The sequence below is a fragment of the Schistocerca serialis genome, chromosome 3 (assembly GCF_023864345.2).
Source record: "Schistocerca serialis cubense isolate TAMUIC-IGC-003099 chromosome 3, iqSchSeri2.2, whole genome shotgun sequence".
NCBI lineage: Eukaryota > Metazoa > Arthropoda > Insecta > Orthoptera > Acrididae > Schistocerca > Schistocerca serialis.
In genome coordinates, this window is record NC_064640.1 from 452,164,147 (window position 1) to 452,177,493 (window position 13,347).

Here is a 13,347-nt window from a genome sequence, read left to right on the forward strand (position 1 = left end):
AACAAAGCAAGTCTTCACAATCCAATTCGGGATCAGGACCCACAGCAAGTTGGGACAAGGCAGCCACAATGGCATGTTTGGATGTAGGTTGAAAATGGATTTCATAATTGTAGTGGGACGAGAACAGCCCCAGTGTTGTAAGTGGTGTGCTGTCTTGTCAGGCAATGAAGTGTGACATTACTGCCACATCACCAAGCACTTGTATTTCGTCAGCCATTGCCCGAGAAACTTCAAAAGACTGTGCTACTTGCAAAACTCCTGCCAACAGCGTGTCTTCACAGAGTAAAGCCTTCTGGTACACTTACTTGTCCAGAGCTAAACAGTTAATTGTGTCACACACTATAGAGTCCACATAAGAGTCATTACAGATATCAGTAACGAGTTGACACTTACGGCTAAGGCCGTGAAGTTCAGCTACCCAGACCCTGTATGACTGGTTTGGTTTCTTGCAGCATTGGTGGAATTCACTTCATGCCGCTATGGCACACATTCATTTGCAATGGCAGTTGGACAATAAAATGTAACCAAACTTAACTGTCTCAGCAGCATTGTGGAGGGAAACAACGAAACAATGATGTCTCAAGGAAATCAAGAAAAGGATGACACTGACCAAGAGTTCCTTCCGAAATAAGAAGAACCTTCTACTGAACAAGCCCATCAGCTATCAGCTTTAACACTAAAAAAAAAGAGAGAGAGTTATAAAGACCTTTGTCAGGAGTGTCTTGAGATACCGATGCAAAACCTGGATGTTAGCAAAGCAGAAGAAAGCTCACCTTGCAGCTGCAGAAATATGATTCTGGAGGAGAGTTACAAGAACTAGTGCTAAGACTAAAAAAATGAATGCCATGGTTCTACAGGAAATAGAAGAGAAGAAAGAATTACTGAAAGTTACAGGCCAATGCAAAGCAAAAATTATTGAACACTTATTACATGATATTCTTCTACGAAACATTTTTAAGGGCAAGATCATAGGGAAGATGACTGAGAACATCCTATTATAAAATATGATCAGTGAGATGTGACGTTATTCACATGTGGAGATGAAGAGGACTGCTGAAGTTCGGAAGTTGTGGCTACATAGACAAAGCTTAGCTTTTTGGAGGAGGAGGAGGAGGAGGAGGAGGAGGAGGAGGAAGTTATCCCAAAAAATAATCTGGTGCGAAATTATGGAATAAAAGTAAGCAAAGTACACTATCTTTTTTTATTTTTATATCACTATGACTGACAATATTTGCACTGAAAACACAGATCTGTTTAGGTGTTTCAGTAGTTCTGTGGAATGCTCCCATTTGGATTTATTATCAGGCTATAATCCAAAGAATTTAACACTGCCCACTTATTCCAACTTCTTGTTATCATATTTTAGGCATATATTGGCAGGAAACCACTTGGAAGGTCTAAACTGCATTTGGTGAGGTTTTTTTTTTTTTTAAGTTTCGTGACAAAGACTTGGCTAGGAACTATTTCTTAATGTCCTTAAAAACTTCATTAACCAATATTTCTAATACTATACTTGATGTACTATTTATTGCAATGTTTGTATCATCTGCAAAAATAACAAACATGGCATCTGGTAATGTTACAGGTGAATGGCCATTGATATACGCAAGAAAAACTAAGGGCCTTAACATGGAACCTTGTGGGACACCACCCGTAACTAGTTCAAATTTGGCTGATGCCTGATAGCTTAATACATGTTTTTTTCTTACTGACACCCTTTGTTTCCTGTCAGAGACATAGGATTTGTACCATTTTGCAGAATTCCCTGTTACACCATAATATTCTCATTTACTTAAAAGAATATTGCGATTTACACAGTCAAATGCCTTTCACACATCACAAAAATATACCAGCAGCCTGTAATTAATTATCTAATGAATTAAATACATTCTTGCTATATGTAGATAGCATTCTCAACATCAGAACCTGTTAGAAATTCGAACTACGAATAATTACTTATTGTCAGATGATTAAGAATCTGATTGTAAGTCACCCTTTGTAACACTTTTGAGAATGCTGCCAAAAGTGAAACTGGATAGAAATTAAACAGTGTTTCTTTATCTCCTTTGTAAAACAAATATTTAACTTCTGCATATTAAAACTATTCACAGAATGTTCCACTGATAAATGATTGTTTACACAGATAACTTAATGTGTTACTTAGCTCAGAAGCACACTCATTAATTCACTTAGTTGGTATTTTATCATAACCACTAGAATTTTTTGATTCTGAAGATTTTATGGTGGACATTACTTCTGATCGTGTAGTGATGGTCATATTCATATTACTGTAGTTATTTGTAAATATTATTCTGAGATATTTCATGGCAGCATTCACTGAAATGGACAATCTCATATTTTTAGTAACAGTTGTTAAATACTTGTTAAAAAGTTTTGCAACATTGCACACCATTATCAGTGTATCATAAACTCATAATGCTATCTGCTTCTCTTCACCTCTGTTTCTGCTAGTCTCCTCCTCCATTATAATAACCCATACTGTTTTTATTTTGCTATCTGACCAACTCTGGCTTAATTTCCATTGGTAATAAACCATCCAAGTGAAGAGGATTTTGTAACAGCTTGGTATTCCGAGTTTCTCATTGGAACAGAACCTGCACAACAACCTATTCCACAGGTCAAGTTAATACTAGAGTTAAATTATTTTGCTTTACGAATCAACTTAACAAAAATAAAGTTTCATTGATATCAATCCTGTGCCAAGTGGAGAGTTTTTAAAACTGGCCTTGGTAGATTCATATCGAGAAAATGCACAGTAATTTATTTCTGTTAAATACCTTTAATGAAATGAATTAGGCATTAATGTTCAATGCTTTGTGAGGAAAAATTCAATGTATTGTTTAGCAGATTTTGTTTCAGTGCCAGTTGGTTTTCCTTCGTGAACAGTTTTGGGCAAAATGTGGTGCCAAGTTAGTCATAATACACAAAAATATGACAATGTATCTGTATTATATACAATTCATAACCCTTTTTTCAAAGTATGCTTCAAAATACCCAATATCAGTAATGATGTCTGTGTACTGCATGGAACCATCCTGGCATTATGTCTCAATGCAAAAGAATGGCACCCTCCTTTTATCAGAATAGAATTATGCTTACTATAAATGTTGCAGGATTTTCTAGAACCCACTTAGGATCTCCAGCAACCCATATTATAGACCAGTATTTACACCATGCATTTCATTAGACAATAACAGTTAGAGAGTTTAAACCTGGTCCTCTCAAATATGAGTCCAGTGTCTTCACCACTGCACCACATGACTTGGTCAAACTTAGAAAATGTGGGGTGTTCATTCACAAGGTAATATTTGCCTAAATTGAGAGCTGTTTTATCATTTGCCTTTGGCCACACATAATAAAAAGCAGTATGGCTCAGGAGACACCAATGGGTGGCCTTGATGTATACAGTGATAGGAAAAACAACATTTTTAAGTTATCTGGAGCAAACTGTGCGTATAGCAAAGAACACTGAACAATAGTGACAAACTGAATGAGGCAGTGGAGTTGTTAAGACAAGGACTTCATATTTGGGAGGATGGAATTTGCTCTGTCCTGTCATAAGCTTAAGAACAAAAACAAGGTGTTGCTATTATCTGATAGTCATGAGCGAGGATGTGCATTGCTGTTAAATGATGCACAAATCAGCAGTAGTGAAACCAAATGCATGGTTTGAGGATGTTGTCAATGCATGGTTTGAGAATGTTGTCAAGAAAGCAGTTGAACTCTCCAGGGACTTCACATTGAATGACATAGTGTCAGTTACTGCAAGTTTTAATGACAGTGACACAAGCAAAACAGATTTCAATATGAGTGTACAGGATTAATTTCAAGAATCTCATACAGACATCACACACCAGAAACCAACTACTTGATACACAATTGTATTATAATGAATCCAGCACACTGTCATTCGGAGGAACCACCTCTTTACAAAGAGAAGACGAAAGATAAGACTACACTAAATGTGGAGTACAACACAAGAGGAAAACAAAATATGCAGAAGTATTTCTTATAGGTGCATATGGAAGAGATCAACATTGCTAAAGGTAGCTATCTCCTCAGTAAATTGCAGACAAATAATAAAATCAACTTTGGGCCCAGTTGTTCAGATAATAAAGAGAAGTGAAACTGTTAACCAGTCCATTTATCTTCAGTAAAGAAGAAAGATGTCGAAAACTGTCAGCACAACACCTATCCACATTAATGGCAAGTTCACATCTCCAGCCCATGTCGATCTGTTAAAAGCAAGTGTCCAGTCACTGCATAACAACTGTCGGACAGTAAAGACACTACAAGTAAGTGATCAGTCAGTGTGTGAAAACAATCAAGCAGTAAAAGCAAAAAAAGTACCCAGTACATGTGTGAAGGGAAACAAGCTGATGTACACGTGTCTTCTAGAACAAGAAAGGTACAAGATAGGAGCAGTGATTTTTAATGGTTCGCAATGGGAATCACTTCATTACCATCTGGATCCAGTGCAATCAAGAAGCTAGCCACATATGTAAGTACACAATTTGCAAGTGACAGAAGAATGTACAAGCAAATGAGCAAACTGATGTGCTGCTACAGAAGAATCCAGAACTACCCTTTAGTGAGGATGACTCATTATTATTATTTGTATATATAAATGTGGGGTATTTAAAAAATAAAATTGATGACCTCATTATCCTGTTAGTAGTGAACACTGTCTAAGTGAAGATCGACTAAGTCATACGTACCACCAGGTTTCCACTTAGTAACAGGTTACTTAGACGAACACAAAATTATAGTGAGGGGGGCCTTGATATATGTTAATAGTGACACATACTTGCATTGTGGTACACTTGTGTTAATGAGTACTGCACAGAAAATACTCTGGAAACAACAGCAATGCCCTTAATGTAGTATTGTATAGAAAACACACTGGAAACAGCAGCAACGTTGCTGTCCATGTTAAAGTTTGGAACTGTGTCTGAAAACTGCACAGTGGTATAGAAATATCTTTGCAGGCCTTGCAGAAAATCATTGTACACTTTAAGAAATGGCCTAAATATAGGATTTTAATTTTCAGTGACATAAATATAGCCACAATGCTAAGCACACCTAAACAAGTTAATGTGTTATACATATAAAGCAGAGCATACGAGTATATGTCTGGGATTTCCTCCCCAACCCTTGGATCGCTTTCAGCCAACTTTGGCACAGAAACAGCATGCATCACAAGTATCAATACTGTGTGGCTTATAACTCCTAGCTCCATAGGAGTTGAGATACAGGTAAAACGTGTTTTTCCCAGCCCCTGATGTATAAGTTGCCCTACATGACAGGCACATTATGTGTGAACAGTGTTGTCCTACTAAATCAATCTGCTTTGCAGGGATACCTACATGTCTAGGGCACAAAATGTGTTTCTGGGCTCTGTCATGTACATTGCCCTGAATGACAGGTGGATTGCATTGTAGCAGTAATATCAGCCTGCTTTATCAATGTGCTTTCCATGGCAGTCTCTACATCAGGGGCACATAAATGATTTTCAAGTGCCTGATATGTAGACTGCCCTGCATGACATACATCTAGTGGGAGTAGTATCAGTGTGCTTTGGTTAACTGTGTTGTGGGGGGGCTACACGTGCCTATGTGCGTGGCTGTGGACAGGTTGAGATGGATAGAGGGATGGGATGGACAGAGTGAGGAGGGAACAGGAAATGGACAGAGAGGGCGAGGAGCAGATGAAGAGAAAGTGGAGAGGAGGGAATAGATAGAGGTGGGAACATAAGGTGGACAGACAGGTTGGAAGATGTGGACACAGAGAGGAGGAGGAGGAGGAGGAGGAGGAGCAGAGATGTGTTCAATATATATGTCAAACGCATACGTGGACAAAACAACAGAGAAAAGGCTTGACTACTCAATATTTTTATAAGGTCACATGTCCTGTACTGTATTAATGATAACAAGACAATCTGCATGCCTTGATATTGTAATTACTAATGTTTAGACAAATCAGTATGAACTAGGATTGTTCAATATAAAATTTTATCAGTCCATAAATGTATTTGGTTAAAATTAAAGACTAGAAAGCCTGTATATGACTCCAATTAAATTAAGGTCACTCAGCTTTTGAATGGGGAGAACATTGATAACTACAGAACACAGCTAAAGATGATAAACCGGAATGTCATTCTGCTTGAAAGTATTCATATTGAGAATGCATTTACATTAGCCACCAGTGCACTGTCAGATACATTTAAAACTTGTTACCTTGATGTAGTGAGAAAAATTAAGGGATCTGCTTGGAAACATGATCTGACATATGTGCACAGCTGGTTCACAAATGATTACGTAGGCTTAAAACTCTGTTAATGATTTCTTATAATAAATGAAAGAACGATGATGCAGAAATAGCAAACTACACAAGGTTAAAGAAAAAATATACGGCATAAATCAGATTAACCAAGTTCAAAGCAAATGATGATCATATTAATAAGTCCCACAATAAATGTAAAGCAGCATGTGCTGCTCTCAATACTCATTTGGGCAGAAGTAAAGGTATTAGCAAAATAATTCCTGTGATGTAGGTATGACACCAGATGATTTGAAATCATTCTTCATTAATGCCTGCAATATAAATGACATTGCTGCAACTGAACGCAGCCATAAATAATAGGCCATGCTCAAAAGTAAAAGGAAATCTTCTGCAACCATGATTGTTTTTATTTTTATATTATTTTATTTCACAATGACTGGCTTCGGCAGAATCTTTTTGTCATCATTCGATCTATCTTGCTGTCATCATCGGATCTACTGTGTATCAAAAATAAACCCATTACAAAGCGAATTTCTCACTGTGCACAGACCCATATATCAGAGACAAGAAGTACGTAAGCATTAGTTTACTTACTTTTAGAAATTCTCGCTAACATGAATACACACCACCAGTACAATAAGAACACTTTCCAGTCACAGGAAACACCACCACTTTGGCTTGTCAAACACACAAAAAAGTACATGTAAAATATCCATTGCACCAACTGTATGCCCACAAGAGGAGGTGGACAAATAGGAAGTGCAGTCATGGCCCAAGCATGTCACAGAAGAAACTTAGCAGGCAAGCAGCCTGCAGTAAAGCGATCCATTACATGTACGGTCAACAGGTGGCACGTGTGTGCACATATCAATACTTGACACTCTTACAGAAATACACAGAAGAATCATTAACTGACTTCTTACAAAAACTACACTGGAGAATCATTATAACTTAGGATCCAAAATATATCATTTGATGCACTGAGTATTTGACATCCATATAGATGCTAACTTAAGGGAAATACTGCTACCTCTACTGTGAATAGGCATAATACACATTGAGAATACACATTGTATACCATGATTCATACACCACAACATGGATGACATGAACAAAGTACAACCTCACAGACCAGATATCGACATTTACAACAAGATCCTTAATTACAGATGAAACAACCAGTTCACCAGAGAATAGTCTGGGTCATAACATCCATCATGCTGGGTACGTAAGTACATGCCCATGCATATCACATTAATTAAAATTTACAATTACAAAAAATTACAAGAACATTTTTGGTACAATTATAAAAGTTTTTTTTTTTTTTTTTTTTACATTTTTGGTAAGAACATCAATAATTCTATAGAGTATTTCTGTAAGAATATCAAGTATCGATATGCGCACACATACGTCACCCGTCTACCATACGTGCAACAGCTGGCTCTGCCACAGGCTGCTTGCTTACGGAGTTTTTCCTGTGATGTGCTTGAGCTATAACTGAACTTTCTGTTTCTCCTGGGCACAAAGTTGGTGTAATAGATACTCTATTGTCTTTTTTTATATGTTTAACAAGCCAGCATGGTCTCGTTTCCTATAAGAGCAAAGTGTTCCCATTGTATTGGTGGCACATATACAACTTAATAAGAATTTCTGTAGGTATGTAAACTAATGTCTATATACTGCTTATCAATGATAATGTAATGGCTTTATTTTTGATACACTGTCAATTCAATGATTACAGAAAGATTCTGTCACAATTGGTCACTGTGAAATAAAATAAAAATACCAAGCAATGTTAGCTGCAGAAGATTTCCTATTTACCAATGACAGGTGAAGATGTGCAACCTATACTGAACAATGACTTCAATTTTTTTTTATATTTTGTTCTCGACATTGGATGTGGTATTACATGTCATGCACATTACTAGGTCAATTTTCCCCACTTCACTGATGCAAGCTGCAACCCTCAGCCGCTAGTGAACTTTAAATTACAGCGTGTAACAAGGCGGTGTGTAACATAACAGCGTCAGTGCACGAGAAACAGCATGCTGTAATTGAGTTTTGCATTTGAAGTGTTTATCCACACATGGAACGCCATCTCCCTCAGCATGAAAATGCCAGACCACACACGAGCACTGCGACACCTGTAAGAACCTGACGCCTTGGGTTCACTATCGTCGATCATCCTCCACACAATCCCGACTTGGTCCCATCCGATTTTCACCTGTTTTGAAAACTTAAAAAAGACCTTTGAGGACTTCACTTTGATAGTGATGAAACAGTGCATGGAGAGGTGGTGGTGCTACATCAATAGTCACACATCCCGTTATGATAGCATCAACAAACTAGTCTCTCACTGGGAGAAATGTGTTCTTTGTCAGGATCTCTATGCTGAGAAATAAATATGTAGTCATGAAGAATAAAGATGAAGAATGTTAATAACATTTATTTTATTTAAAAAGCTTTGAGGCTTTTCACATAAAAAATTGCAGTCTTGTTTTCAGCATGCCCTTGTATGACATCACCTATAGCTCAAATCATGGAAAACTGTTCCCACAAAATTTTGAAGATGTAGTTACTGTCTTTATGCAGAAGGTAGCAATATTACAACTGCAACAGCAGAACTAACTCACTCAAAGTCAGAGGACATTTATGATCTCTCCAATTCTGTGATCAAAACAATTGTGAATATGTAATAGAACATCCATTATGTTCTCTTACAAATCAGATGATTGTTAGTGGCTTTTTCTCTTCATCCTTAAAACTGACAAGTTGTTACCCCTGTGCACAAAAAAGGGACACATCTTGCTCTAATTATTACCACCCTATCCGACTGCACCCATCCTTTTGAAAGTAATGGACTATTGCATAAAGCTCCAAATCAGTCAATATCTGTCTGGAAATAACAGTCTTAGTGACTTACTGAATGGCTACAGGTCCAGCTTGTCAACAGTAAAGGCAGTTGAATATATTATTTCATTTATACTTGTATCATCTGAATCGAGATTATCTATTAAAGCTACGGATGTCAATCAAAGTAAGGCATTTGACAATGTCAACGATAGAATTCTGCAAGAGAAACTCTACTGCTATAGTTTTAGAGACTCAGAAATATCTTTGGTCAGATCCAATCTAAGTAATAGAAAACATATTGTGCAGTTGAACAATATGAGATCAAATGCCTTGGATAACAAATAGGGTGTGCCACAGGGTCTGTGTTTGGACTTTAACTCTTCATAAGATATGTAAATGACTTGGCCAGTATTATGTTGTGCAAGTCTCCACTCTATGCAGACAAAACCACTTTTGTTACAACTGGGAGAGACTTAGGAGCATTCAAGCAGGATAGTAGAGATGACCTCAGAACAGCCAGTATGTACTTCCAAATCAATGAACTACATATTAATCACGAAAAATACTGTAAACTTCAGCTTATGTACTAAAGATGATGGCAATGACTTTGCTTCAGCTAAACTTTTTGGATTCATCTCGACTCAAAATTGACGAGGAAGGGCTATACTGATTATATCTGTACTAAATTATCATTTAATACACATTTGTTAGGCAAGCTGAGGCCTTGTGTTATTGACAAACTATTGCTCAACACATACTATGCATTTTTCCTCTTCCACTTGGCACATGCTATTTTGTTACAGGGGAATTACCCTGGAGCTAAAATAAGTTTTCATTTGCCACAAGAAGACAATCACATGCATCTGTGAGTCAGAAATAATTATGTCTTATAGAACCCATTTCAAAATGTTCCTGTGTGTACTAACTTGTCTAAGACAGACAAAAGAAAAGCAACAAAGTCACAAACTACAACAATCTGGCCGTCAATTTAACACACACTCAAGATAGTTACAAATACATGGGGTAAACCAGTTAATATGTTGCTGGTACAAGCACACAACACTACACAGAAATGGCTTGGAGAAAAAAGCATTTTATAGAGTAGAACAGCTCGAAATGTGTCCTAAAATGATCTTAAACACTAGAAGAGTTTCATTTAGATTAAACTTACATATCCTATGTGAATATGTTGAATATATCATCTTCAGTATGATGGGCAATTTTAAATCTTGCAGCCAATAATGATCTGAAAACATATCTTACAGCGAGTATGTCACTTACTTAATTCTGTCTGCAAGTGCGTTATGCACACTAAAGACGGCATCGATTGCATTTTAATGCTTAAGGATGGGCAGTAAATAAAATCCTGATTTAGGTTTTCCACAGTTTTCTCAGATAATTTTAAGCAAATGCTGGGATTGTCCCTTCTTCAGGGTCTGCCGACAAATACCTTTACTACAGTAAGATGATCTCTGGATGAATAAATATGTAAAATATTCAATTCGTTTCGTATTAGATTGCTGTCGTCATCTGTCAATGGTGGAAATTGTCATAACACGAACTGAAACTTTTCTCTGGTACGATGAGTCTTTCTCATGCCGCACAAAAATTTTACAAATATTCGAATCGCTTTGATTACGTTGGCGCAAAGTACAGCCGTATTAACATGCACACTGAAGCATGCGAGCCATTTAGTGTGAAAGCAAAACAAGCACAATAGCCATAACTGGACCAATAGCTGGTTTTGCAAGTGATAATGCCAGATTTGAGTGAACATATTTACCACTTGATAAAATGACGTTACAACCACAGCCACAGAAGCGTACACCGTCCCTAAGAAACTGAACTGCAGATCATAATAAAAATTCAGGAAAACACCGACTGTTATTGGAATCTGAAAAGCGAGGTTAATAGATGTAGTAGAAAACAAAAAAACAGGGCAAACACGTGCAAATGGGTTCTTATGAATTACCTATCTATCTCTCCTATACTTACCAGCGTCAACTTCACGCGCACAGAAAACTTTTTCCCATATAACATCATTTGCAAGATAATGATGAAAGGCGTCGTCAATGATTTAGCGATTTGAAAAGTACCTACAGTGTTATGCTGCAAGCTAAGATTCGTAAAAACCACAAACCCGCAAAATGTTATAGCTACCGAAATAATGTCCTTAACCTGCACAGACTTTTTTACGAAAACACTGCATCTTCTACATACTTCCAAGCCGATGTAAGTAACAACGAAATGCAGAAAAGTTAAAGCGATATTAGGGAAACCTACGTGGACATATACCCACTTATTCAAGAGTACAATACATATAGAACAACATATGTTAAAAAATAGGAAAAACGAGGTAACTGTTTCTTTGTTCATTCTTTTTCTCATTTTGAAGTTTGAAACTTCGGACACTTCAATCACATCCGCTGAGCGGCAAAACATAACAGATGAAATGTCAGGATTTACTACCAACATACCAAACCAGCATTGCATATACGATTCCTACTATCGCAATGCACAACATCCCAAATTTGATTATATTGCACCTTTCTTCTCTTTGTTTATAAAATTTACTGTTGGTTTCACATCTTTTAGCGGTAATCACCTGCTAGGTTATCAATTTCTTTAATATTCAATTCTTCTTCAGTCCGAAGACTTCGTGCAGCTCTCCATGCGACTCTTCCTGTGCAAGCTTATTCATCTCCGAGTAACTACTACAACCTTCGTCATCCATTTGAATCTGCCTACTACATTCCTTCCTCTACAATTTTTACCGGCCACACTCCCCTATACTATCAAATTAACTATTTCTTGAGGTCTCAGGATGTATCCTGTCAACTGATACCTTCTGTTACTCTAGCTGTGACATAATTTTCTGTTCTCCTCAGGTCGTCTTAGGATCTCTCCTGTAGTTATCCAGTCTATCCATTTAAACTCCAGCATTCGTCTGTTGCACCACATTTTATGAATTACTATCTTCTCGTCTGCGCTCTTTATCAACCACGTATCACTTACGCACAAACCTTACACCAAATACTTCCAGAAAAGGCTTCTGACACTTGTGTTTATATTCGTTGTCAGCAACTTTCTTTTTACATGGAAATAATCAGCAACCAGTTGCTTAAAGGAAAGTTAATTTCTTAATCGGTTTCAGGCACTTAGTGCCCTCCTTCTGAAGTTTATAACTATCGGATTATTTGCCACTTAACACCAGTAACACCCTCACCCGGCCGGCCGCGGTCGTCTAGCGGTTCTAGGCGCTCAGTCTTGCTACGGTCGCAGGTTCGAATCCTGCCTCGGGCATGGATGTGTGTGATGTCCTTAGGTTAGTTAGGTTTAAGTAGTTCTAAGTTCTAGGGGCTGATGACCGTAGATGTTAAGTCCCATAGTGCTCAGAGCCATTTGAACCATTTTTTTTTTACCCTCACCCCATCCCTCCCCCCCCCCCCCCCCACGAACCATGGACCTTACCGTTGTTGGGGAGGCTTGTGTGCCTCAGCGATACAGATAGCCGTACCGTAGGTGCAACCACAACGGACGGACATCTGTTGAGAGGCCAGACAAACGTGTGGTTCCTGAAGAGGGGCAGCAGCCTTTTCAGTAGTTGCAGGGGCAACAGTCTGGATGATTGACTGATCTGGCCTTGTAACACTAACCAAAACGGCCTTGCTGTGCTGGTACTGCAAATGGCTGAAAGCAAGGGGAAACTACAGCCGTAATTTTTCCCTAGGGCATGCAGCTTTACTGTATGTAGATGATGGCGTCCTCTTGGGTAAAATATTCTGGAGGTAAAATAGTCCCCCATTCAGATCTCTGGGTGGGGACTACTCAAGAGGATGTCGTTATCAGGAGAAAGAAAACTGGCGATCTATGGATCGGAGCTTGGAATGTCACATCCCTTAATCTGGCAGGTAGGTTAGAAAATTTAAAAAGGGAAATGGATACGTTAATGTTAGATATAGTGGGAATTAGTGAAGTTCGGTGGCAGCAGGAACAAGACTTTTGGTCAGGCGAATACAGGGTTATAAATACAGAATAAACTAGAGGTAATGCAGGAGTAGGTTTAATAATGAATAAAAAAATAGGAGTGCGGGTAAGCTACGACAAACAGCATAGTGAACGCATTATTGTGGCCAAGACAGACACAAAGCCCACGCCTACTACAATAATACAAGTTTATATGCCAACTAG

General features: G+C 37.9%; 1 protein-coding gene across 3 annotated transcripts in view; it reads right to left on the reverse strand.

Annotated features, from left to right (window-relative positions):
* LOC126470352 (solute carrier family 35 member E3-like) overlaps positions 1–11,578 on the reverse strand; it is a 141,840-nt gene extending 130,262 nt beyond the window's left edge. For all 3 annotated transcript variants that reach the window (XR_007586168.1, XM_050098142.1, XM_050098143.1), the window contains exons 1-2: positions 11,152–11,578; positions 10,940–11,050 (exon numbers count right to left, since the gene is read on the reverse strand). Coding sequence is in view for 2 of the 3 variants with exons in the window: in XM_050098142.1 (XP_049954099.1) it covers positions 10,940–11,050; positions 11,152–11,544 (504 nt within the window). In the remaining variant the exon portion in view is untranslated. The remainder of the gene's footprint in view (positions 1–10,939; positions 11,051–11,151) is intronic.
* Between the last annotated feature and the right edge of the window lie 1,769 nt (positions 11,579–13,347).